Below are 26,941 nucleotides of genomic sequence, written 5' to 3'. Positions count from 1 at the left end.
ACTGTATGTGTAGACACATGTAATTCATTGCAGAGTAACTATGTCTCTGTGTGTGCTTTCCCTACAGGGACAAACACAACCATCCAGTCAATTCTTATTACACAAAATCAACAAGTCATAGACAAGTATTACATAGACAAAGAAAACTCCGGGTAGGTGTTATTTGCTATCCTCTTTAATTGTTTAATCATGTTTTTCTTATCGAATATAGATTATAATAAACTAGATGCTCTAAAGCAGGTGTACCCAGTCCTGGACTTTAAGATTTGCCATTCTACAGTTTAGGTTAAACAAGACAGAACAGACACCATCAAAAAGCATGTATTGTCCTTGTTAGAGGTGTTGGATCTGGATTGTAGCTTAACTCTGCCTGGTGGTAGACTAGGACTGGACCAGGTTGGTGCACAACTGTCATATACTGATACCTCTCAACCTGTATCGCCTCTTTTTGGCAGGAAAGGGAACTACAGCTATCTGATCCCTATCAGTAAACACATTCCTATCAACATGCCCATCACTTTGCAGATGAAGTAAGTCTGCTTTAAAACCTATTCAGCCTTAAAAGTAATAATCTTGCATGTTTTGTTCTTTCTTCCTGAATGAACTGCTCTAGGTTGGCCAGGCTGTTCAAACATTGCCACATTTTTTAATGGCTATATATCTAAACTTTGAATTGACCATTGAGAAACATTCACCTGAGCTGCACTGGCCCCGGCAGGAATTGTTGTCCTGCTGAGGGGTAAAGTTCCTAACAAGACTTTGTTTTCTAGCAGACTAGAACCTAAGGGGTGGCCATGTGTAGAGAGCTTCTATTTGCTTACAAATGATCCAGCTTTGCGATTTCTATTTAATTTAATTAATCCACTCAGGTATTAACAAGCAGAAAAGCCACACAGTTTAGTTTTCTGGCACTGAGGCTGGAGCAGTATTAGCATTAGCTGCTAAGCACTTACTCTTTCTTTGTTCAGAGACAAGTATTGTCGGCTAGTTGCCTGCTGCAAACTGATGGAGCAGCATTAGCTACTAACCATGCTAAGCGCTAGCTCTTTCACCATTCAGAGGCGAGTATATTAGACTGTAGTCTGCATGTTTACCATGTTCAAATGAGCAACGTAGGATAAACCACTAGCTAATATCTCCCTGGCTTACCGAAATAATCAGGGTTTCTCAGTGTAGTGCTTTTGGGTGGCATTTACTAGCAGTTAGCCGCTAATGCTGCTGCACCGAGCCTTAGTGGAAATCTAAGCTTACTGTAAATAAATGGAGTACTTTACCCTCCCAAATAAACAGTTTTCAGGAGATGAATCTTTGTAGATTTACATACAGCACTTGTCTGACTTGATGTTTAAGAATTGTTTGTTTACTTAGCTTAGCTTCACTAAACATAGTTACCCTCCCACCACCTCCCTGCCCTGACACTAATGTGGTATTTGTATCTGATTGGCTGTTGGCTGCCACTCTGCAGCTTTTGAGAAGCTCCACAAGCAAAACTCATGTCCTTCTAGTCTTCACTTCACTTCAGTTCACCCTTTTTTTTCTGCAAACAGCAATTTTTTTTCTTATAGAATTCTGACACAGAATTACATGGCTGGAAGGTTGATCCCCAGGCAAGGCACCAAAATTTTGCTTCCCACTGTTGTGGTTATGTATTGTCACTGACTTAATCACTAGTGTGGATATGTTTGTTCACTGCTATAAATAGTTTAATGTAGAGGTTAAAAAGCTGTGTGGTCAACAAAGCGGGTACCGTAGCTAACACAACAGTACCTAAAAACTGTCTCGCTGAGGCAGCTCATGCAATTCACTTTCTAAATTGAACACTATTTTCTGTAGTTTCTCATTCTCATTTTCTCATTATCTCATTATCTATATGTACAGTGATTTCTGCCCAAATACGGTCCTATTTGTAATCATGGGTGTCTCTGTGAACAGCACTTCTGAGCTATTGGTGGTCCGCTTGTGTGGGTATGACCTGAGGGCGGAATGTGCCACGCTGTTCGACTACAGCCTCTTGGAATTCAACACTGTTCCCAATACACAGGTGACACTTTCTCTAAATCTTACTTAAATAACTTAACTATCTAATAAAAATCGATTGCCATTTTTCAACCACTGCAAGACAATGTTTTTTTTATTTAGATTAGCAAGTTCTAGTTATTGGCAGCTTCATGTTGTAGATTTGTTAGCTTTGTTAGATAACATGATTTGCTTTCTAGACCAGGTGCACTAATGTACTGCTCTGTTCATACTGTAATTGATTGAGTAATTCTGTGGAATACAGTTAGTGGAAAGTATGCTAGTTGGATTTGATACGGTTAAGTTGTTAACAGTAAATATCAGCATCTGCGCATCTGGGTGTGTTGTTACTGAGGCAACCTATTACAGTGTAGATGTGCAAACAATCAATTAAATCAGATTTCATAACTTGTACCATCTTACCTTCACCTTCCATCTTATTCACCCAAATATCCACATATATAAAGATAGCTATTAGAATTATCAATAGGAAAATAATCTAAAGATTGAACTAATATACTGGCAGATGTGAGTCAGTGCTATACCTTAAGTTGCAAGAAAAAGCATGTGAACCTTTTGGGATTACTTGGATTTCTGCATAAATTGGTCCAAAAATGTGTTTTGATCTTCATCTAAGCCACAACAATAGACAAACACAGTCTGCTTAAACTAATACCACACAAAAATGATATGTTTGCATGGTTTTATTGAATACAGCATGTTAACATTCACAGTGCAGGGTAAAAAAGTATGTGAAGCTTTGGATTTAATAACTGGTTGATCCTCCTTTGGCAGCAAAAACCTAAACCAAACATTTCCTGTAGTTGCAGATCAGACCTGAACAGCAGTCAGAGGATTTTTTAACCATTTCTCTTCACAAAACTGTTTCAGTTCAGCAATATTCTTGTTATATCTGGTGTGATTCACTCTCTTGATGTCATTCCACAGCATCTCAATTGTGTTGAGGTCAGGACACTCCAGAAGGCGTATTTTATTCTGTTGAAGCCGTTCGGTTGTTGATTTACTTCTATGTACTTCAGGTTGTTGTCCTGTTGCATCATCCATCCTCTGTTGAGCTTCAGTTGATGGACCGATGGTCTTAAGTCTTACTTCAAAATGCCTTGGTTAACTTGGTAATTCATTTTTCTGTTGATGACGGCAATCCGTCCAGACCCTGAGGCAGCAAAGCAGCCCATTCTTCTTTAATATTTTCCTTATTGTTACGATGTGCCGGAGATTTCTGTAAGTCTTTAGCTGACACTCTAGGAATATTCCTCACCTCATTGATGATTCTGCGCTGTGCTCTTGCAGTCATCTTTACAGGACAATTACACCTAAGTAAAGTAGCAACAATGCTGAACTTTCTCCATTTGTCTGTCTTACCGTGGACTCATGAACATACTTTTGTAATCCTTTCCAGCTTTATGCAAGTCAACAATTCTAGAATGTAGGTCCTCTGAGAGCTCTTTTGTGTGAGGCACGATTCACATCAAGCAATGCTTCTTAAGAACAGCAAACTCAAAACTGGTATGTGTTTATAGGGCAGGGAAGCTTTAACCAACACATCCAATATCATCACATTCTGGCTACAATTAGCTCTTAGGAAAGTCATTAGCCTAGGGGTTCACATACTTTTTCCCCCTCACTGTGAATGTTAACATGTTTTTTTCAATAAAACCATGCAAACACATAATTGGTATTAGTTTAAGCAGACTGTGTTTGTCTATTGTTGTGAGATAAGACATTTCATTAGATTTTAATAAGTGCAAGATTACTGTTTATTATGGGGTTCTTTTGAATAAGAGTGTTTAAAGACATTGAGTGACTGGAGAATAACAGGTCAAGCTGAATAAGATTTCTATTGAACTCAATACTAAAAACTGATTTCTAAAGATGTATGGATAAATGTATTTTGATATGTATGTAAGTATGTAAGTATTTGAGATCCAGATAAAAAGATGGTTAAATTAGTAAAAAAATCTTTTTTAAATGTAAATGTTTTACTGAAAGTAAAATATAGTCTATGACTGGGTTAAATTCCTGTGAGTATTTTCACAACACTTTTGATCACAGCCAGTACCTTGGTTTGTTTTACAGGGGTATGTACATGAGTGGCCACTGCCGGTTTCTCGACATTACAGATCATCTTACCACTTTCGTGCTTCCGTAGCAGTAAGAGTTTCTTTTTACACCTTCATGCATCAACTGCCAAATTATGTTAAATATTTACATAATACAGTCAAAATAAATCTCTGACTGAGCTTTGTCACGGGCATGTAAATTTAATCACTGACGGATCTGTAGCACTATGCCTTTCTTGCATTCTCTGCAGGGTTATCCACTTAGAAACATGATATTGCATGCCTAGTTTGTATTGAATAGTACACACTTTAAGATATAGGTGACTGAATTTTAAAGTTTAATTGTGTGCTTCTGGATGCATATTATCCTAAATGTAAATTATGCAGAAATTGCCATTAGCTAAAGTCCACATTTATGTGTCCTGCAGGGTCAGGCTGACTGTGCCACAGACCCCAACTATGCTGAATTGCTGTTTACTGACTACCATTTCCATTTCTACCGCCGCTGCCAGTGATATGAAAGGATTTCCTGATATCTCACTATGAACTGATACTGACCACCAAAGTGGAAAATAACAGCTTCTCCAATGCTGTACAGTTGTATGGTGTGTGTGTGTGTGTTTAATGAAACATGGCACTATATGGCTTACAATTCCTGTTATTAATGACCTGTTCATGATGTTGAAACAAAAATTGTTGTATAGAAGTAGCCGTTTCCATTAGTGTAATGGAGCCAATATACTATTTTCATTTTGCCAAATATATTAAAACATTTTTGGTACATTTTGTTCCATTTGTATTGTTGAGTGTATTCACAGTATGTTTTTGTGTCAGCCAGCCTATGTCCATAATAAAAACTGAACATGGGTTCTACTAACCTTTTACCACTTTGCATTTTTTTATTGTACATATATATACAGTAAACTGAAAAGTCATTGATCATTTTATAAGAAAAATGCACAATAATTATAACAATATGGCAATAGAAAGCATAGAAAAAACTATAGTTGTTTGATTCTTAGTAACATGGGTACTTACACAAACATAGTCCAGTTTATTTAACATAGTGGAGTTGAAACATGTGGGACTCTCATCAGTGCCATTCCTTATTAACAGTAGGTACTGAGAGTAAATAGAGCAGTTCATGAGAAATTTATGAAAAGTTTCAATGCAGGACAGTTTGAATGGTGGATAAGCAGGCCTAACTAAGTTCCAAATAATTGCAAGCTGTCCTGTAGGCCCAGGGTGCACCACTGCAATCTGAACTTTCCATCAACGTTTGAATTAAATAAAACGCTATGTCAGGAGACCCATGATGAACCCACTGCTGACACAGAGACATATAAAAAAGCTAGCTTAAAAAGTTACAGACACATTAAAAGTTTACCTAAATGCACATGAGAAAGCCAACATTTTTTAAAGAAAACTTCTTGTGGACAAATGAGACCAAGACTAAAAGCTGAGAAGATTGAATGTTTGTGGTTTGTGTACTAGTTAATATGTCTTGCAGCAGGACAATGACCATAAACATATTTCAAAAGGCACCCAGAGTTCTAAAATGGGCAGCAATCTAAAGTTTAGATCTAAATTACAATGGACACCTGTGGAGAGATCTTAAAATTTTGTTGAGAGAAGGAACCCTCAAATATGACAGACCTGGAGCAGTTTGCAGAAGATAAGTGGTCCAGAATTCCAGTTGAGTGGTAAGAGTGTAAGAAGCTTGTTGGTGGTTGTAGGAAGCGTTTGATTTCAGTTCATTTAAGGGATGAGGGTGCCAATAACTGTTATATCAGTAATTTATATAATATGTATTCTCTGTTTTTTGTGTTGCTCCAATAAACACAAAGGAAATAAACATGAGTAACTACAATAATTTTCTGGAAAAAAAACTTTTGCCTGTGACTGTAGTTTTAATTGCTAATATATTTTCATAGATTTTATTATTTACTTGATTTATGTTGTCGCACAGCACCTTTACAAAAATTTGCGTTAAAAAGCCTAGCAAGTTCCTAAATGAGATTCTAACGACAGATGAAACCATCATTTTTGGAGTAGAAAAGGAGGAGGGTCATGAACTAAGGTTAAAACCACATAATTTATTAAACATGGTCGAGGGACTGTACATCAACATGAATTGCTGCTAATAGAACTGGGTCACTGGTATTCATTAGTGGTGTGACTGGTGAAAGAAGTAGTGCATTGATTTTTTTTTTTTTTTTAAGAGTAATTTTGAAGATTTGTTGGGAGATAAGCAGAAGAAAAGCAGCCAACATCTAACAAACGTGTCACCTAGTAAAAAAAAACACAAACACAAATAGGAAGAAACATGACACTCGGCACATATTCTTATGACTTATTTAAGGGTAAAGACTGCATTGCTCACATATACTAATTGCTTGTGAGGACAGACAGCAGGAAACTTGAAGTCATGGAAGGAGAAACCATAGAAGCACTGCATTATTAAAGAACAATGACGAGCAAAGGACGCCTGAAAAGAGTGACTTCACTACTCCAGTGAGAAGGAGAGCTCCTGCCTGGTGTAGGTGAGGTGACCTCAGGAGCGCACTTCATTTTCAACACTACCTACACTGGAATCAGGCAAGTATCTTTTTATGAGTTATTACGTATTCATATACATTAAATTAACTAAATTTTGTATATTTGTACAATATTTGCACTTTGTTAATATTTAAAAAATCCTGTTTAAAGTTTTATTTTGCAGTCACGTTATCCCACTCTGGGCATAGTTTTTACAGTTTTTACAATCGCTCCATCACAATCTGTGGTATATATATATCAGAACCCTATGCACTTTGTTCTGTGCACATTTTTCTCCTGTAAATCTCAGGATCCAGTTTGTGCTATTGCTATAGGACATTTCTAAGGAAAGCATCCTATAGCTATTATATACCCTTTATTATTTTTTGTCCTCCTTATATAAGGGTGATCCCAAAGTGCATATATAAGTGTCCAAAGCACATTGTTCCTGAAGTCCTATTTTTTCTCCAAATGTTCTCAGACAAACATTGTTTAATTTTGAACTATTTCAGTCAATTTAAGCTGGTGTGGTGCAACTAATTTAATGTTTAGATGCTAAAATATATGAAGGGTGTTTTCCTATTTTAAAAAATGGTAATTGAAGGTAAAACTATTAAAAAAGAATTTAATAAAAAATCCTGTTAGATCCAACAGATTCAGTGTTTTGTATTTTTGGCTTAGTTATATTATCACCATCACTATAATGGTGTTAAGAAAAAGCTCAAATGCTCTTAAGTTTACTTGTGTTAAAGGCAAAGGTTTTAACGAGGTGTACATACATTGTTTAGAAAATCAGCCATAGGTTTCCTTATATTTAAAATCAATCAGTGCATCAAGTGTTTTTTGGCGCTCAACCTAATTCTTTTTTAATGGATTATAGAAAGTCTATCAGCTGTACATCACAGGCAACATGAAGCCTGCCTGCAGCTGATGCTGTGAATAAAAATAATTATAGAACCACAGAGACAGAAAAGCAGTCAGAATATTCTAATGAACTGCAATGTATTTTGTCCTATAAACAGCAACAAAAAGCTCAGGTTGAAGTAAAATCCAGTGGCAATAACCACATTCAACATGAAATGCTGTTTTGATCTGTTTTTTTTTTTTTTTCTAAAACATGTAGTGTCCATTTAGTAATGCTGTGCAGGACCTTCTGATTGGCCTTCAAACAGACTAAATCTAAACTGCATGTTTGAGGTAAGAAAAGTCTGAACCAAAGCGTTTACTCTACTTTTGTCCAGCAGGTGCTGCTGAAGAAGCATTTGGAAACAACTCTCTAAAACAGTAGAGCAGATGAATGAGGCAGAGTGGAAGGATGCAAGGTTGGATATTATTATTAACTCGTCCACACTACCTATTTTGTACATACGTTTCCTATATAGGAATATGAATGTGTTAAGTTTATGTTCATACTTGTATTAACCTTCTGTCTCAATGAAAATGTATGATTAAATAATACTGTACTGTGAAAAAAACTGTCTAGGGAAAACCTTTTCAGGTAATAATTGTCCAGGCTTTGGAAAAATAATCACTCAGACACAAGATACTGGATCTCTAATGTACTTTCAAACAACATTCAGTTTTTTAGACTAAAGTTATATGATATTCTTACATCATCTACCGGGTGTGTGCAGATTTTATCATTGATGAGCCTACTGAAGTCTTTGGTTAGACGTTAGAGTCACATGGTGACATGCGTTGGTACTCCAGTGTTTCTTCTAGGTTATGCTTTTGCAAATGCCACATTAGGAATGGTGTGTGTATTTAAATGAGGTAAACACTGAATATTATGTGGGAGATTATTCCCAAATTTGAAAATATAATTGTCATTATGATGAAAATCTTTCCTCCTGCTGAATTTCTTTGAATTATGGGAACTAATTATAAGTAACCGTTTTACTGTAGGATGCACGGTTACTGAATTAGAGCCAAACGAGTGGGTTATTTTAAACAGGAGACTTTTTTTCTAAAAAAAAAAACAATACAGCTGAGTCTAATGGCGCTTACCTCTCCCAGCTGGCTTTAAAATGACCCCAAATATGTGTATTTCCATTTATTTGCTAATCCTAAATCCTTTTTGTGCAAACTGTGCTTGAAAAAATGTAATACATCTAATTTAAGCAGATATTCATATATGTTGTCCTCTGGCTATCGGGTGTAAACATGAAGACTACTGGGAATAGCAGGCAGAGAGCTATCTGCTACACCAGAGCTGGGCATTGTACACAACCTGCCCTCTGACCCGCGTGAGATCCACCTTTACACTGTGATAGGTGCGCAAAATAAAACTACTCCGATTTATTTGGAAGCCAGCGCGTTTGTTTAAGTTATAGTTATAGATAGATATACAACTAAATAAACATAATTTAACAAGCTGTAATCAACAAATATACACCCGAAAGACAGCTACCTATCTGTAAAACAGTGTAACATTTTAGAAATGTTTGGATTCCTACAAAATAAGCAAATTGTAATCAAACGATACCACAAAAGGTTTAAAGAGCATTGTTAATTGTATTTATTATGTATGTTTTCAGAGAATTTTGCGTCCCATAAAACATAATATAATAATATATGCATATATATATATATATATATATATATATATTAATATTTGTTTTAATATGTTTATTAATATTTGTTTTTATATTTTCCTTACCTATTTCTCTGTCCTTTCTTCTGTGCTGCTGTAACATTGCAAATTTCCCCATTGTGGGATTAGTAAAGGATTATCTTATCTTATCTTATCTTATGGAGAGTGAGTTGATGGTTATAGTGAAGTTGTGTTAGATAGAGGGTTTTGCTGGTATAGCCAGAGGTTCAGTCTTGGAAAGGTTTAGCTTGAGGTAGATAGATAGTCATGGTAGGAAAGGCCATGTGAGCGGATAACCTGACCTAGAGAGGTGGTGTATATGGAAAAGAGAAGGGGTCCCAGTACCGAACCCTAGGGGACCCCAGTGGATAGGGAGTGGGCTGAGGACAGCTTTCCTTGCCACGACACCTTAAATGAGCCCCCAGTGAGGTATGATTTAAAACCATGAGAGCACATTGTCTGAGATCCCCATGTTTAGGAGAATAGATAGGAGGAAGTCATGGTTGACTGTGTAGAAGGCGGCCGAGACGTCCAGTAGAATGAGCACAGAGGACTGTCCTGCCGCTCTGGCAGTTTTCAATGCTTCTGTTACAACAGAGCTGTTTCAGTTGAGTTTTCTTTTTAAAAACCTGATTGGTTCTGGTCTAGGTTCTGCTAAGAATGCCAGATAATGATTTCAAATGTAAAAACATTCTCAACCCAATAAATAAACATATTGTGCTTTATTGTGTTTGACAGTGTTGACAAAAATACAGTAATAACTATAAAACTAATTCTTACACTGGTACATTTCTGAAGAGCCAAGACATTAGTCTATAGTGATATACCTTTAGATTTTCAAATTTTCATTATTTTTTTGTTTCTAAATTAAACCTTTTTTTATCCCGTTCTCAGTAATCAGTGAATCAACTCAGATTGTTACTGGAAGCCTACACTCTGTGTGATGCACATTTCATACCACATGAACAGATCATAACAGATCAGATTATTAATTCATACCTACTGAACACTGCAGCATATTTGGTCCAGACAACCTGCTCCATTAAAAAATAAACTAATCTAACAGATCTAAAGAGTTAATAGAAGCAATTATGTGATTATTTTAAATGTAAACATATTTATATAAGAAAGATCTAACCCTCAGAACAACAAACAAAGTGAGTATTTCTAGGCACACATAGAAAAGCTCATGTTTATTTTACTAAATTTATGAAACTTTTTCTTTATTAGAAGAAGCTCTGACCTTTTTCAACTCTTTGATTTGTCCCTGAGCCCTTTTTCTTTGCTACCTAGAAAGGTCTTGCCTCTTTGAGCAAAATTATTCAGTTTTTCACCTTCTCTGAACTCTGGAAGTGGCCCAATGTCCTGCCCTTGTGCAGCGATGGTGACTTCTGCATTAATCACAGCCAGTGCAATAGTGTTTCTGTCTACATTCAGTTTCTTACAGCTTACAGTGACATTCCTTGTTTGCTGAAATTATTTAAGTACTGCCTTGAATCAATGTAAGACATCTTCTAGGCACTTTAATACAGACAAAAAAACATCTACATCTAATACAAAAAAAAAAAACATCTACATTATTATAAATCATTAGTCTAGTATTTCTTACAAAACACCATTAATACAAACCACCCCAAAACCCACATCATGAAACCAAACTATTAAAAGGAGTCCCTGGAATCTTAGCTTAAGGAGTGAACAGTCTATTGTGTAACATATTTTAGACAGTCCCACCAGTATATCCAGAGTCTTTAAAAGGTTCTAGAGGCAGGTTAACAGTCTTCCTTGTGGTTGATAGATGATGGAAGCTCCCAGCCACTTCCTAGTCACACCTTCAATCCCCAAAAGTTCTTGGGATGCCCAAACACCTCCTTAGGTAGGTAGTAATTATTCTTTTCAGTGCCCCGATAGTAACAGGAACTTCGTAGACAAGCAGTGGCCACAACAACCTAGGGAGTACCCCATGCTGATACCCCCAGGCTTTGTAAACCGCTTTTGTCCAGGATTGTCATCCAGATGTCTGTTTGACTAAGCATCTCCCTCACGCTCTGAATGTCATTAAGGTCTTCCCTGTGCCATTTCCCTAAGCTCTTCACTGGCCTCTCCTTTACTGTCGAGATCATGTTGTCTTTGATCTTAAAGCGGATCCGGTCCTGGACACGTCCTTTCCTCAATACCAGACTTCTGGACTTTTCAGGTTTAAACTCCATCCATGCCCAATCTGTGAGTTCAACCAGGTCCTCCAAGATCCACCTTCCTTCTGGTACTGATTTTGCCGTGATGGTGAGGTCATCCATAAACACTCTTACAGGTACCTGCTGGATACCATTTGCCAGCATAGCCCCCGTCGCAGCTTCTCTGCTGACATAGAGGTTCGTCACTGCTGAGAACAGAATCACAGAGATGTATCTATATACTCGTTGTCCAACATAAAAGTTGTCAAAGGGACACCTTTGCCAGAATCCCAAGGAAGATCTGCCTTCAATGTTCAGAAGTAAAAATGTACGGAATTGCTCGATACCTACAGAGTTTTCTTCTTTAGAAATAAAGCATCCCTCTGCCACCAGCCAGCTGTCAGCAATGGAATTCTTCTGCTATGCCACTCTTAGTAACCTCCAGAGTCATCTTCTAAGCCTTTCACAGTTTTTGTATACTTTATATGCAATGTCGTTAGGCCCTGCGGCTGATCTTGCTCTGGCCTTTGTAATATATAATATATATATTGCAAAGTGAAAGCAAGTCTAACCAATCAGATTCATGATATTCACCACAGCTGTAGATCTCTGCAGTTCATCCAGAGTGATCGTGGGCCTCTTGGCTGCATCTCTGGTCAGTCTTCTCCTTGTTTGAGCTGAAAGTTTAGAGGGACGGCCGGGTCTTGGTAGATTTGCAGTGGTCTGATACGCCTTCCATTTTTTTTTTACACTTGCTATTTTTCACATGGTAAGAACTTAGTAAAACCAGAGAAATAAGCTCTGCTTTCTTTTACAGTCCTTCTACTCATTTATTAAGCAAGAAAATTGTGTTATTTACATAGTGCTATACACTGTACTTACAGCAGGTAATTCTACAAAAAGTTATTTGTTGACCTACATGCTAAGAACTCAGTAAAACTATTAAAATAAGCTCTGCAGTTCTTTTACAGTTCAGATTCATTTTTGTGGTCAAGGCAGTAGACAGGTACATACTGAGTCTCTGTGGCCCCAAGCTTACAATCACAACATCTAGTATATTTAAATACAGGCAATTACATTTCAGAGATTTCAGCTGTCAGTTTCAGAGGAACATAGTGAGAAAATGAAAGACCATAGACACAGTTATAGTTCAGGCCTGAAGTGGCAGGTCAAGAAAATCTCAGATAAGCAAAGGAGAAGAATGGAGAGAACAGTTATAGTCAACCCACAGAGCAGCTCCAAAAACTATTTAGTGCACTTTGGGCTGTATGGGAAAGTAATTCAGAAGAAGCAACAAGACAACGACCCTAAACACTGCTCAAAATCTACTAAAGCATAGTACAATGTTCTAGGGACTGATGATCTCAGTCCCCAGACCTATTACAAAAAATCTGTGGTTTGATTTAAAGTGGGCTGTTCATGCTCAGAAACCATCAGACCAAACTGAACTGGAGATGTTTTGTAAAGAAGAATGACTTAAACTACCTTTAGCTAGAAACTGTAGGAAGTATTTAGAGGCTGTTATTTTGGCAATCTACTAAATCTACTAAATATTGATGTAGTTTTTCTTTTGGGGTGCCCACATTTATGCACCTGCCTAATTTTGTTTAAAGAATCATTGCACACTTTATGTAAATCCTATCACATTTCCCAAATATCACTGGGTTAGTTTGTTATATTATATATTTAACTGAAATTGCTGATCCAAACAACCAATGATTTGTAAAGCAAGATCATGAAAATGTTCATACAACTGTAAATAAATGTCAATTTAATTATAATTCAAATTCAGTTGTCCATATGTTTTTATTAAGAAAGTTCGAATATCAAAAAGCACATATGTAAACATAAGCAAATTCATTTTAGCTGCATCAGCAGATGTATAATGTTATTAAACTTTTATTCAGCTTTTCTGTTCTTGATGAATAGTGTGTCCTCTCATACCTCTCATATCATGATGTATGTCTTATTCATTCTAAAAGCATATAAAGAATGCAACTGAGCATGCATTTTTATTTCCCTCAGCTCAATTCTCTTCCCACCGACTGGCCCTACTGCTGGCCAGAAGACAGTCAGACAAGATCCATCCCTGGCTACATTACCTGAACAGCAAAGCACGGTTGAAGACACCAAATGTTTATTGGCAGAGGTAATATAGAAAAGTCTTGTTCAGTCAATTTATACATGAAGCTATATATTCATTTTATACAGAAACTCTTAGCTATTCAGCTAATTATATTTTAATGAATGATCTATAAAATCAACAATCTGTGACCATGATGAATAGATCACTAGCTGCGTGTTATCCCCTTATTTTGGAAGAAAGAGATGCACAACAATATGAACAAAGAATGTTGTATTAAGTGTAATACAATTTAGAACAGAGAGCTAAGAAACATGATTTCTAGTAGTTTTATTTATTGTTTAAACAATGAAAATAGACTTATATTCTATGTAAACAATCACAGGAAAAAATGTCCCGGTTTTCACTAGATTAGTTTAGCTGACTATTTTCTTTTTTTTTTTTTTTTCTGCATCAAATATGTTTTCTTGCTGATATGCACCATTGTGCCTCAGTGCTTTTCCACCGATGTGAAACCGGCACGGTTCTGGTTTGCGAACCTAATTTTGAACCGTTTGCAGTGTTTCCACTAGCAAAAGTAGGTTCCTGAACCAAGAACGTTCGTTCGCACCGGAAACAAAAGAATACTAGGTTCCTCAGCACGAACTGTGACGACATCTGTGGGCGTGTCTGAGAATGCAGTCTGAGTCTGCTTAGGAAACAGAGTATTTACTCTGGATTTGGTGTTCTCCGGAGTTTCAGGATAAACTTGAAGGGAGAACAAGGATGGAGAAACTGTATGGTGAACTAGAGGTGGATTTATCTCGTGCAGGATATGTTCGCATGAAAGAGCAAGTGATAAACAATAAAAAAAAAAATGGTTTGGAGCTGGGGGGGGGGGGGGTGTACCGGCATTTTATGATGTGCTGGACAGTAGGTCAGCTAACCAGATGGCTGGGGTGCTGAATTCGGTCACAGCAGCGGACTGGTGCAACCCTGGCTCTCCGACTTCGTCCACTTCAGCCAATAGTGCCGGTACGTTTACTGACGTTTTGATGGTTTCACTAAAACTGGTGGAAACGCAGGCCGGTTTGCTGAAAACACCACGGTTCTTATAAGTCCGAACAGAACTGGTTCAAGAACCAGAGTTCTTTTGGTAGAAAAGTGTTAATTGGTGCTGTGGAATCATGTGACTTCACTATCCAATCGGTACAGGTGGCGCCTACAGATGAATCAAATAATAAGGAGGGAGAGATTCAACATCACCACATTTAAAACAACTCTATATACATTAACTGTGTATAATTTGAAAAGATAGAAGTGAAGATAAGAAAACACATAAACCTGAAACACACATTATAAGAATCTCCTTACCTAGTTTTCCATCTGGTGTGCTCTCTCTCCTTAACCTTTTTGCCAAGAGGGTGCAAAAGCAAACACAACAAAGCTCTCACCAGTACTTAGATAAGCAGGTAATCAGCAGTTTCTCATAACTAATGTATTTAAAATATTCATAGGTTTGAACAACCCTGCTTCTCAAAGCCGTCTCTGATTCTGTTACATCAACCGTATATTTGTGGGCAACTGTCAGTATGACAGTGTCCTGTTTTTTGTCAGACACAGGTGACGACCCTATACTCTGGTGATCTGTGACATCACACAGCTCAGCACAGTTCAAGCTAAGTTTTAGCCTGGTACAGAGCGGGTTTAACTCTAGTCTGGTACAGAGTGGGTTTAACTCTAGTCTGGTACAGAGTTGGTTTATCTCTAGCCTGGTACAAGATGATGCAGAAGTACATGCTGCACACACAAAGGCATGGCTGAGAAAGAAGAGGGTATGGGTACTGATCTGATCTGTGCACAGTAGAGAATGTGTGGAGAATTTTAAAATGAAATATGTGATGATGATTCTGTACTGTCGCACAGTAAGATTTGTTTGTAGGATTAATGAAACAAACACCTGAAACACTTCATCAGTAGTATCAGAAGTGCCTAAACAAAAGTTGTCAAAAGAATGGCAACATAATAAAGGGGCAAATGTCCCAAATTCTTTAGGAATGCAGAAATTGATATATATTAATAAATGAAATAAACATGAAATCTTGGGTTAATAGTGTTCTCAATCAAAAAGTAAATACAGGTCACACTGCAATTTTAGTAGCATTTTCCATGTGTCTCATTTTTGTGATTTGTGTTTTATAAGAATAATAGTTTGAGGAAGAATATCATTAATAAGTTCAATATCAATTAATAGGTTGCTCATGTTGCTGGAATCTTTAATAGTGTATAGTCTTTTACTTATTACACTTGAGAGCTCTGAGTGACAGTTATATTATTTGGTATGCTGGCAAAGAAAAGTAATCACTATGATTTCTCTACAGAAGAAATTGCTTGGGTCCACTGGAAATTCTTGATGTTTGTCTATCTTTGTGTTTGTGTGTTGGTGATGCGTAGCTAGTGCGTATTGAACAGGAACTGAGGGAGAGTTTGCAAAAGGAGGAGGAGAGGCAGAAGGAGTTGGAGCGTATAAGGCAGGAGGAGAACCAGCAGCGCTGGAGAAGTCTGTGCTTCCTGTACCTCAACCAGCGCACTACGAAGTAAGAATCAGAACACACCTCTCTGATATTTTCTTTACAGTACAAAGAATACAGAACCTGACTGCATGTTTTACCAAGTTGTGAAAACACAGAATACTTGCACTGGAGGTACAATATAATGGCTTATATAATGGCTTAGAGCTGTCGCAAGGCAAGCATTCCAGCTCATCTAGAAGGAAAAGGGTGCTAATGGTGCTCAGGGTTCCCCATTTGAAAGCAAGTCCTCAAGTCCTTGTTCAAACATGTTTACAGGAAGCATTTATATAGAAAGAGCATGTTGCATAGTTTATACACTTAAGACAAAAAAGCCAAAGTCAAAATTTGTTCTGTGTTTTGTGAGAAAATCTAATGAGAAATCAAATCAGGAGCACAGTGCATGATTACATCCCTACTGGTGAATAAAGGAACATGCAGTTAAAATTGTTTTTTTGATAACAGTTTTAAAAGATGCCGTTTGTTTTGTGCTGTTATGTTTTATTTTACGTATAAGAAGACTATGTTCTTTTTGGGGAATAGAAAATAATTAAATAATTAAAGTCATTATTTATTTATTTATTTATTGACAGAGAAAATGTAAAAGATAAAAACCAAGAAACCATGAGGGAATGCCATGAGGAGAATAATGAGGAGGTTATATTAAAAAAGCTTATTTTATCACATCGAATTATTATATAGACAGTTAATAATAATAACAATAAAAATAATATACTCCAGTAAATGTATAAGTGATTGCTAATGCCAGACTGAGGATTACTTTCTTGATGTTCTATTCAACACTTTCTGTGCAGCTACTGTAAACAGTATGGTTGTTTGAATAGCATGCTGGAGATTGGCGTCATGCTGGGGTCTGCAAATGCACTTTCCCAGTTTAGTGCCCCATCAGGATGTGACATGATTGTACTCATCTGGCACTGCTGAACATACTGTCTAAGATCTAGAAAGGCTGTTCTTCCAGTTTCTCGAAGGGGAGGAACACTTCTTCAAGCTTTTTCTGGCTCTTCTATTCAGAGCTCCCATAGAGATCAGTTATGACCAAACCAAACCAGAACACAACAAACATTCCACTCACGGTCAACATGACAATCAACTGCCACAGTGCAATCACTAAAACATTCCCTAGGTGAAATGAGCTTTCCACACCTTACAATCTAAAACCCTGACCCTGAGTCTAAACATCCCTTTCATATTAAAATTCAACAACCAAGCTCAGGACTGTCTCTCAAAACAAACAATATGTCACCCAAAACTGTTAAAATGATCAGAGTGTAACATATAATAACTAAACCAATACAGGCTGGATGCATAACACTTACAGCCTAACGTATGAGTGTCAGTAACTGACCGAAGCAGATCTTTAAGATCCAGTGATATCTTCTGCAACAATTCCACTGCAAACATACAAAAAAAAGTTAAATTAACAGGGGCTGGTAACAATAACATTTCAATGCTTTTTACAGTTATTACATAACTAAATATTATTTCACAGTTATTATATTATTATTATATTAATTAAAGCATATATTAGGAAAACACTTGCTTGCTTATTTTACTTAAAATGCATAATGCTCATGACTGGTATAAAGCTGTAAACATGCATTACTTGACCAGATACTGTAACAGTCATTTAGAATCTTTAAAAAAATGTCACTTGAAACAGTCACAACTCTGTTGTTCTTCGCAGGCCGTGGGTGACAAGCTACTATAAGAACATACCCATGCACATCTACTGCTTGCCCATAGAAACTGTGGCCCAAAGACAGAAGCATAAAAAGAAAAGGTGATTAAAAAGAAGACATTTAATGTGCTGTTTGGGACTTGGGGCTGTGATGGTACAGCTCTCAACAAAACTGAGCTTCTGACAGAGGAATGCTTACCATTAGGATGTTTCCCTGCACTAAATGAACTCTAAGGGGAAGATACCGTAACAAAAGTCATAAACGTCTGATTTATTCCTTAACATTTCATACAAGATTTTGTGAGAAAAAGTCTGTGTGTGGGCTGCAACTTCATCTACACACATATGGCCATATACAACACCTGTTATCAATTTACTTAAAAATAAAAACACTGTAAAAATCTTGAAATAATCTTTGATCTACTTAATAAACTTCTATAAAATATACATTAAACATTGGTAAGTGTGTTTCCTCATGTTGTTTCATGAAAGTAATAGAATGTAAGTCATTTAGAAAAGAGGAAAGAAAACCAAATCTGATTATGTTAATATCATTATATTACAGTTTACATCTGATGCTATAGCAGTGACAACACTGACTGTACTTTAATTAATATTTAAACAATTAATATGGTGTTATGGAAGAACATTTCTTCTACTTATTTTTTTTTAATGATTGTTTATTATTTTAGGATGATTATTTTTCCCGAATACAGATTTCCTGATATTTTACAATAATTTTGAATTGTTTGACCCTTATTCTTTATATATATATATATGTGTGTGTGTGTGTGTCTGTGTTTTTTTGCTCTTTAATACATTGAACATATTGACCATGTTTTTAACTTTTCCTTTACTATCTCTCTCTCTCTCTACATCTTTTCTTTTGTTCTCTCTATCTATTCCCACATAAAATCAAACAAGAAGGGAAAAAAGCAAAAAAAAATCTACTTGCTTATTTATATCTCCATTCTTTTCCTGTAAATGTTCAGATCTATTTGTTGTTTCCTAATATTTGTCTAATTTTTTACATATCTGTTTTTTTCTCTTCCCTTCCCCTGGATTCAGTTTCTTATTGTGCTCTGAGGTTCATTTCTGGTGACCCTTCAGCACTCAACACTGCAGACTGTACCAAAAAGTAGGCTGGTCCTTACTAGCAGCTTGATGGCAAACATACTCGCTTTTATTCATTTAATATGCCTCATCCATGATTTCTATAAACAGTATTTATCAGACCTGCTCGACCCTGAATCACCCTTCAGTACCGTTTTTTATTGAACTGGGAAAATCTGCTTTTAGCTCCAGAGCACCATTGGCTGGAATTCATTACAGGAAACTCTAGGCACTCTAGAAACTCGGACGCTGACCTCCTTCAGACAGCCTGAGTTTTTCTTTTACTTATATTTATTTCATTTATTTTGTTCTTTTATTTATTTTATTTTATGTTTCACCTTTTAGTCTTTTACATTTTCATTTCATTTATTTTGTCCTTTTATGTATTTTCTACTCTGTTTACCCTTTTATTTATTTTCTATCATTTTCTTTCTTTTGTTTTTTTAGCTACTTTTATTTTAGCCTTTTTTCTTCTATTTTGTGTTTGTTTTGTTTTATTATTCTAATTATTTATCTGCTTATTTTATTGCTTTACATTTTAGCCTGTCCACTTATCCTTTTATTCTTGACCATTTTATGTTTATTATTTTGTTCACGAAGTTCCTTATTTTAGCTCACCTTATTAAATATTTTATTTAAATGTTATTGTAATTTTATATTTATATAATAATAATAATAATAATAATAGGAACACTAACATATAACTGTCATGTCTGGTGCTGAAAGCATGTCTGAGTCTCCCACATCCAGCTCTATCTGCGATTCCCACAGTAACAACTACAATACCCAGAACGCACCACTCCATGACACAACACACACTCCCGATCACATGACACATCACATGACACCACCAGGAAGTCCCGAGTACTGATTATCCTCAGTATATAAGGACCATGCTCACGCTCACACCTCGCCGAGTATCTGTTTGGTAAATCCTACAATACAAAGCGTTTCTCTTGCCCTTGCCTTTATCCGTGTATGATCTTGTTTTTGTTTTCTACCGACGTTGATTTTTGCCTACTCCCTTGTGTTGGATATCCGTGTATGACCTGGACTGTTTCTACTAGTGATGGCAAACCGAGGCTTTCTGAAGCACTGAAGCCTTTTTCCTAATTGTATCGAAAAAAGGTTCATTACTCGGAGCTTCATAACACAGTGGACATCAGCGGCACCTGGTGGGCAAAACCTGAAAGTGCTTTGTGTATTTAAAGGACGAGGGGCGTTTTTTTGGTCTTTTTACAGTTTTTAAACCTGTTCCAGTGCATTTACATGACATTTGAGGTTTAAATAAAAACTGAAAAAAGGAAATGGAAGAATACTTTGATGTCTGGATAATTTAATGCATTATATTAAAAGACATAACTGTAATATATTTTTAATTAATATATAATACACTTAGAATGTACCTTGATAAGGCACACTGGAGAAACTACACTTATAATTCTAATTGCATTCACATTGTTGCTTTTTTCCCTTCACCATGTTATTAATCTGTTAATATACCAAATTTTAAAATTATATTATTCACTATTATTCACATCTTTCCAAGCAGGGTTTGTAACATGTTTACATGTATCACTAGTCCATTGCCTATTTTTCCATAGGCAAGGCTCATGTAGATATGCTGCATGGGGGATATGGAAGAATTTGATGAAAGAAATGTATGCTCATAAAGGTGAAGGTGCTTGTGTAAGGGGCAGGGGGCACATATTTAATGGACGTGGTTATGTACATGTGTAATTTAGTTTTTATTTAGGAATAATTTTTTTTCCACAGTGCTGGGGTTCAGTTGGTTATTTCAAAATATGTTGTCATAAGGCAACACTTTTACTGGATGTATGCCATGACAGTACACACATTGAACTATGAGGATATATATATATATATATATATATATATATATATATATATATATATATATATATAATTATTGTACACTCTTACAGAACTAATAAAATGCCATATGTCTAAAAGGCATAGTTTTCTTTCAAAGTTTATATTTTCTAAATAATAATTTTCTACCTTATTTGATGGCAAAAGTTCAAAGTGTTCCCAAACTTCAGAACGGCCTCTTTTTCTTACTGGTTCCATTCTAATATTTTATTATCTACTATCTATATCTTATCTATCTATCTATATATGATCTATCTTATCTTATCTTATCTTATCTTATCTTATCTTATCTTATCTTATCTTATCTTATCTTATCTTATCTTATCTTATCTTATCTATCTATCTATCTATCTATCTATCTATCTATCTATCTATCTATCTATCTATCTATCTATCTATCTATCTATCTATCTATCTATCTATCTATCTATCTATCTATCTATCTATCTATCTATCTATCTATCTATCTATCTCTCTCTCTCTCTCTCTCTCTCTCTCTCTCTCTCGCTCTCTGTCTCTGTCTCTGTATCTGTATCTCCGCTAACAACCCTCGAACTGCGCGCCAGGATTTGCCGCTTTTGAATCTTTCCCTGAAGCAGTCACGTGGTTGTGTGCCGAAATGAAGCTTCGGACGTCATTGGTCACGTGATCTTTGTAGAACGAATCAAGCATCGGCTCAGTGATTCGAACCAATGCGTGTCGTTTTTTCAACACACGCCTCGAAGCTTCAGGTTCAAGGGTAGCATCACTAGTTTCTACTACTTTGGATTTTTGCCTACCCTGTGATACTGCCTACCTGTGTATGAACTCTGGACTGTCTTCCGGTTATGGTATGGTTTCTCTACACTGTGTATTACTGGTACTGACCCTGTTTCCGTTGACTACCCCTGTCTGCTCTATAACTTTTAATAAAGTTATTTTATTGTATCTGCACCAGTCTCATTCCTGTCTGGCCCTGACAATAACATAACAATGGTATATGATTCAAGGTATCATTCATCCATTCATTCATTCATTAACTCATTAAACATTATTGCCAGAATAAAATTATGTGTGCCAATAAGTGATAAGTAATAAAGCAATAAAGCTTATTGGTGTATATGATCAGCACAGTTCTGCTGCTGGACCACTGGATGGCGTTACAGACTAAACTGTGGTGATGGTAGAAGATGACCTTAAGTACTGGTGTAACGTATATGAGATCCATATACCTGCTCTTTTTTCTCATTATATTCAGTAAGTTGGAGTTCTGCTAAAAGAGCAGCTTGTGTATTCATTTTTGACTGTGTCTCTGTTTTTTCCATGCTCTTTATATTACTGTTAATTGTGTGTGCTAGTGTGTGCAAGTAAATGCTGGTTTATTATGTTTTTGACTGTAGTTAATGATTGCTATTTTATTGGTCAACAGGTGCTAAACATATTCATCAAACAATGCACACAGAACCAGTTTGTGTGACTGACCACAGCATGAGCAGAAACAGAGAAAGCACACAGCTAAACATCTCACTTTAACTGCTATTGCATTTAGCATCTTCCCATTTCCAAGTAAAGGGCTGGCACGTTTTAACAGGTTAAGTGTGTGTGTCTGGGAACTGGCTTTTGGTGTGGCTGCCTGTCTATTCACACGTCTCTGATATCTACTGAGGGCTGAAAGTGTCACATCTCTCATTGTCAAGGTCTTGGGAAATAGAGGCCAAAGAGAGAAAAGGAGAAAGTGGAGGGGTGAGGCAAGAGGATTCAGACTGAGCCAGAGAGAGAGAGAGAGAAAGAGAGACAGACAGAAAGAGTGAATAAAGGAGGGGTAGACGAGAGTGAGAGTGTTTGAGGGAGGAGTGTGTTCATGCCAGTACTCACGTAGGCCCACACAGCTGCAGAGCCTCAGTTGCTACTCCAATCACATTCAGCTGCCCCTTCCTGCTCCCCAGTGAAGTCACGCTGGAGATCACACCCCTTACACTAAAAGTGTGTAGGCGCGTGCTCATGGGTGATATGCCCTTGTGTTTGTAGGTCAGGCATACTTTATCCTAAACTCTGCACATTAGAGAGTCACACTGGAAAAGACTTCCTATGATTAACATTGATTAAAATAGTTACACCACTAAGTTAACTTTTTTTGAGAAATATCCCCCCAAAAAAAACAGTTTAAAATGCTGTAGAGTAAAATAGAGAATAGTTTGAATTTACAGTATGTGTTTTATTTTTTAATAAATTCAAATTGTTTCCAAAAATACTCAATCACCATATATTTGATATATAACAGGGAAAATCTGTGCACAACCTATCAACATTTACAACAACTTGTTTAATTTCCAAATCAAAACACTTTGACAAAAATTTACAACACTTCATAGGCATCCTGAAAGGAAGTCCTTGAAAAAAATCTCACGGTTACATTATTAAAGTGGGAAGCAACAGTAAATGCAACGCTATGCTTACTTGTGAGAGACAGAAGATTGCCTTCGGATTAATTTGTCCAAAGCACATTGTTTCAGACATTGTTTTAGACCTACTCCTAGTAATTGTCGAGATGTTTTTTGCTGATAATGAGTTCCTGCTTCACACCTCCCATTAAAATCAAATCAGGTTTTGTCTCTTTCTGATGGTGAATTAATTTACAATGTGACAAGAGCTACCTTGAACTTGCCAGGACAGCCTGACCTTGCCTTTTTTACAAATCATTTTTACGAGATATTTTTTCTTTTTTCTTTGGTTTATTTATATAACCACCTCTACCAACTTTCAGAATGACACCCCCCTTCTACAGCTGTGCTGGACTGCTAAACTGACAGATGTCAGAGAGTCATTCATCCAGCTTCAGAACTATAAGCACTGAGACCCCGACAGGGCTATGAGTTGAGCTCTTTTAATATAAGTCTGTATGCATTATTATTTTGCTGATGATATTACAGTCATTAGCCAAGGAGATGAGGGAGAAGCTGTTTAAGTGTATTTATTGTACAATATATGCAATAGATGACTTCTGTTGTACTTCAGCTATTTTTATTTTCTTTTCTTTTTTTTATTAAAATTTAGTAGTCTTATTATTTACCCATATCAGTATGCACATCAATGTAACCAAAGCATTATTACATGTAATTGTAGTATGACCATTAGTTTATATACCTCCAATTCACCACAATAATGTTGATGTTAATGATAAAACTTTTATCAGACACAACTTGTACTCTGTGTGCTTTATTTGTCCCGTGTTTTACCCCTGATCATAACAATCATGAATAAAATTTTCGATGAAATGTGCAATTACAGGTTTAATCATATTCAAGTTTATTATTTAGGGGCAGTGTTTTTAATATTAAATCAATTGTCAATATAAGCTCTGAGAAAAATCTAGCCTGAGAGAAATAGACCCAGTTTTAAGGCACTTATGCTTAGGCTTAGATTTTCAATCATTGGCCTTTTAAACAGATAAATGTTGCTGACAGTGTAATTTAGTCTAAGACTGATGTTCTGGTCTTCCCAGAAAAACAATGTGCCTTAATTACAAACTCCATGTGCCATTCGGATACTTGGCTGATATTTGGCATTGTGTGGAAGTTAATGCTATGTGTCCAGTGGCAGCATGCACAGTATAACATGAAAAATAATAGTAATATAAAAAATAGAGCCTTGGTGACAAATTTTTACTTTTATATAATTTGATCATTTGGATGAAGCTGTTAAAGATAATTTATCTTTACAAACTGGTCTTGGTTGTGTAGGATTCCAAACATTTTAAATATCTTTAGTATAACAAGTAAATCCAACTAATATCTGGACCCGGCTCTGGATTGTCAACAGCTGTTTATACTACTTTGCTGTCTAACTAAAAAGTTAGGCTGCATCACAGTAAGCACAAGCAGCATCCCCAGGTGGGGTGGACAACATCCCTACCTAAAAGACCAGGCTTTAACCAAAACCACTTGGACATCCAGCAGTTCAGCACTGTAAGCTGCAATGGGATGGGGCCAGGCTAAATTGTGGCTTTGGACATCGTCTAGAACAATTTAATCACCATGTTTAATGTTTTGACACTGGAACTACTTGGACCACTTTAGTCTCTTCTGACTATTGTAGATGGATATAATTGGTCCCTATGCAAATTATTATATTCAGATATCTTCCGTTGCTTTAGTAATATGTTTCTGGTCATAGTCCAGCTTCAGTCTTAAGTGTCATTTGATATCTGAGGAACAAAATACAGAGCAAGAGGCACAACTGTCCTAATATTGCATTACTTGTTTCATGCCTAATTGCTAATTATCCTCTTAAATGGATGGACTGTGAATTGAATGGGATTCTAAATCATTTCAACTATGCCTGCCACCCAAATATAAGTGATATGTGACACAAGGCGCTCCATGAATGAACTTGGTTTCTCCTGGTCATGCTTGCAGCAGAATCTAAATATAGAACAGACAGCTCAAGGCCAAAAGCCTCAGACGGTTCTTTGACTGCAAAGTCTTGCTTCTGTCGGACACATTTTCCCTGAATGAGTCTGCAGTCTCACCGGCAGTGGCCACTGTTCACTCACCATTAAAGGTCTCTCTCTCTCTCTCTCTCTCTCTCTCTCTCACTTTTTCCACTGTGTAGCTGGTTCCCATAGCAACAGCAGACATGGCAAACTGCACGTTGCCAAAGTGCTGGGTTCAGCCGTGCTGCACTGTCAGACTGTCAGCTGAGACGGGAAGGAGGGGGTGCCTACAAAGAGAAAGTATACAGGGTTAGAAGCAGAAATAGTGAAAGAGAGTCAAAGTAAGCCAAAATATCCTTGAATAGATTTTCTTCCCAGAAGGAAAAAAAAATAAGAGGAGTTTTAAAAGTGAATAAGCACAGGGGGCTCTACAAACCATGAGACAGACATAAGGAAAGAGACAGAAAAATGAAAACAGATGCTAAACACTGTATAGACTCTTTGTTCTGTAAGATACATTGATAGCGTGTTACACTCTAAAAAACAGAGGTACGATATGAGTACTTTTTTGTACTCGAAGGTACATTCTTTATAATTGTACCCTCAAAGGTACAATATTGGTCTTTACAGGGTCAGATTTGTTCCCTCTGAAGTACAAAGTCATTTCTAACAGCAATAAGTACAGATTTGTACCATTTAACCAGCCAAAAGGTACATTCAGTATTCTGCATCACTGTACTAATGAACAGTATATATTTAAATTGCACATTTTTTATTTGAAAGCCAGACAATTTTGTATCATCAAGTTTTTGAGACATTTTTAGTTGATGACAATGTTTATAATCTTTATAATCTTTGCTGGCACAAAAACCATGGGTACAAAAAAGTACTTTCACTGAAAGGTACTTTTTTGAACCTTAATATAAGGTACAGCCCCAGCGACAAGCTTTGTACTCTTTTAAGTACAAATCTGTACTTATATTTCTTAGAGTGTAGAGTAATTGACCTGTTTGGATATTCACATTGTTATTTTTTTTAAATATCTATTCCTAAAAAAGCTTCAGCTGGCACACACACACACACACAACACTCATTTAATAATATCCTTCTGCAGGACTAAATGTAAAAAGTAATGTAAAGAACAGCCTTAGTGTAAGGAGGAAACATCAGGCAGATATTAAGTGGTTAACTCAGAACAAGCCCTTTGTCACAAGAAATACATGCTGAGAAGCACGTAGAGTGTATTCAGTCTCAAGCAATGTGTGTGTGCCTGCACATGACTATTGGTGGTTGGCTGTTGATACTGGGATTGTGTTGCATTTATCACAATCCAGTGCAGAGTAAAGAGCAACGTCAAGCACAATGCGTCTCACAAGAATATGCGTCTCTTTATGATCTGGGATTACAATTTTCTCTCTCACTCGCTTCCCATTTCTCTCCATTTTTGCAAAATATATGACTTGGTGTCAATAGGTCTCAAGTGATGATTATTCCCATAACTATCATTTACAAAAGTTGGCTACCCCTTGTCAAATAACACATTGTGTTGATTTTCTATGGGAAAATAAGTAAATAAATCCTCTGCCTCACACATTTTTATTGCACATTTTAGGCACCGTTTCCTTTTTTGCTGAATTAAATATATATTTACTCTCACACAAATCAGTTATTTTTACTTTTTGATATTAATTACATTTGACAGCTGTCCTTTATGATGAATGGACTAAATAAAAAAAGTGTTTGTACATTTCACATTCTAGATTTTATATATTCAGCTATTTTAAATAA

General features: G+C 36.4%; 1 protein-coding gene across 2 annotated transcripts in view; it reads left to right on the top strand.

Moving 5' to 3' along the window:
* LOC103032000 (myelin regulatory factor like) overlaps positions 1-4,981 on the top strand; it is a 39,144-nt gene extending 34,163 nt beyond the window's left edge. For both annotated transcript variants that reach the window (XM_049474128.1, XM_049474127.1), the window contains 5 exons: positions 68-152; positions 456-530; positions 1,933-2,041; positions 4,114-4,188; positions 4,526-4,981. In XM_049474128.1, coding sequence (XP_049330085.1) covers positions 68-152; positions 456-530; positions 1,933-2,041; positions 4,114-4,188; positions 4,526-4,612 — 431 coding nt within the window. In that variant the 3' untranslated portion in view covers positions 4,613-4,981. The remainder of the gene's footprint in view (positions 1-67; positions 153-455; positions 531-1,932; positions 2,042-4,113; positions 4,189-4,525) is intronic.
* Positions 4,982-26,941: the final 21,960 nt, after the last annotated feature.

Source organism: Astyanax mexicanus, chromosome 2, assembly GCF_023375975.1.
Source record: "Astyanax mexicanus isolate ESR-SI-001 chromosome 2, AstMex3_surface, whole genome shotgun sequence".
Taxonomy (NCBI): Eukaryota; Metazoa; Chordata; class Actinopteri; order Characiformes; family Acestrorhamphidae; genus Astyanax; species Astyanax mexicanus.
This window is presented reverse-complemented; position numbering and strand designations above follow the sequence as displayed.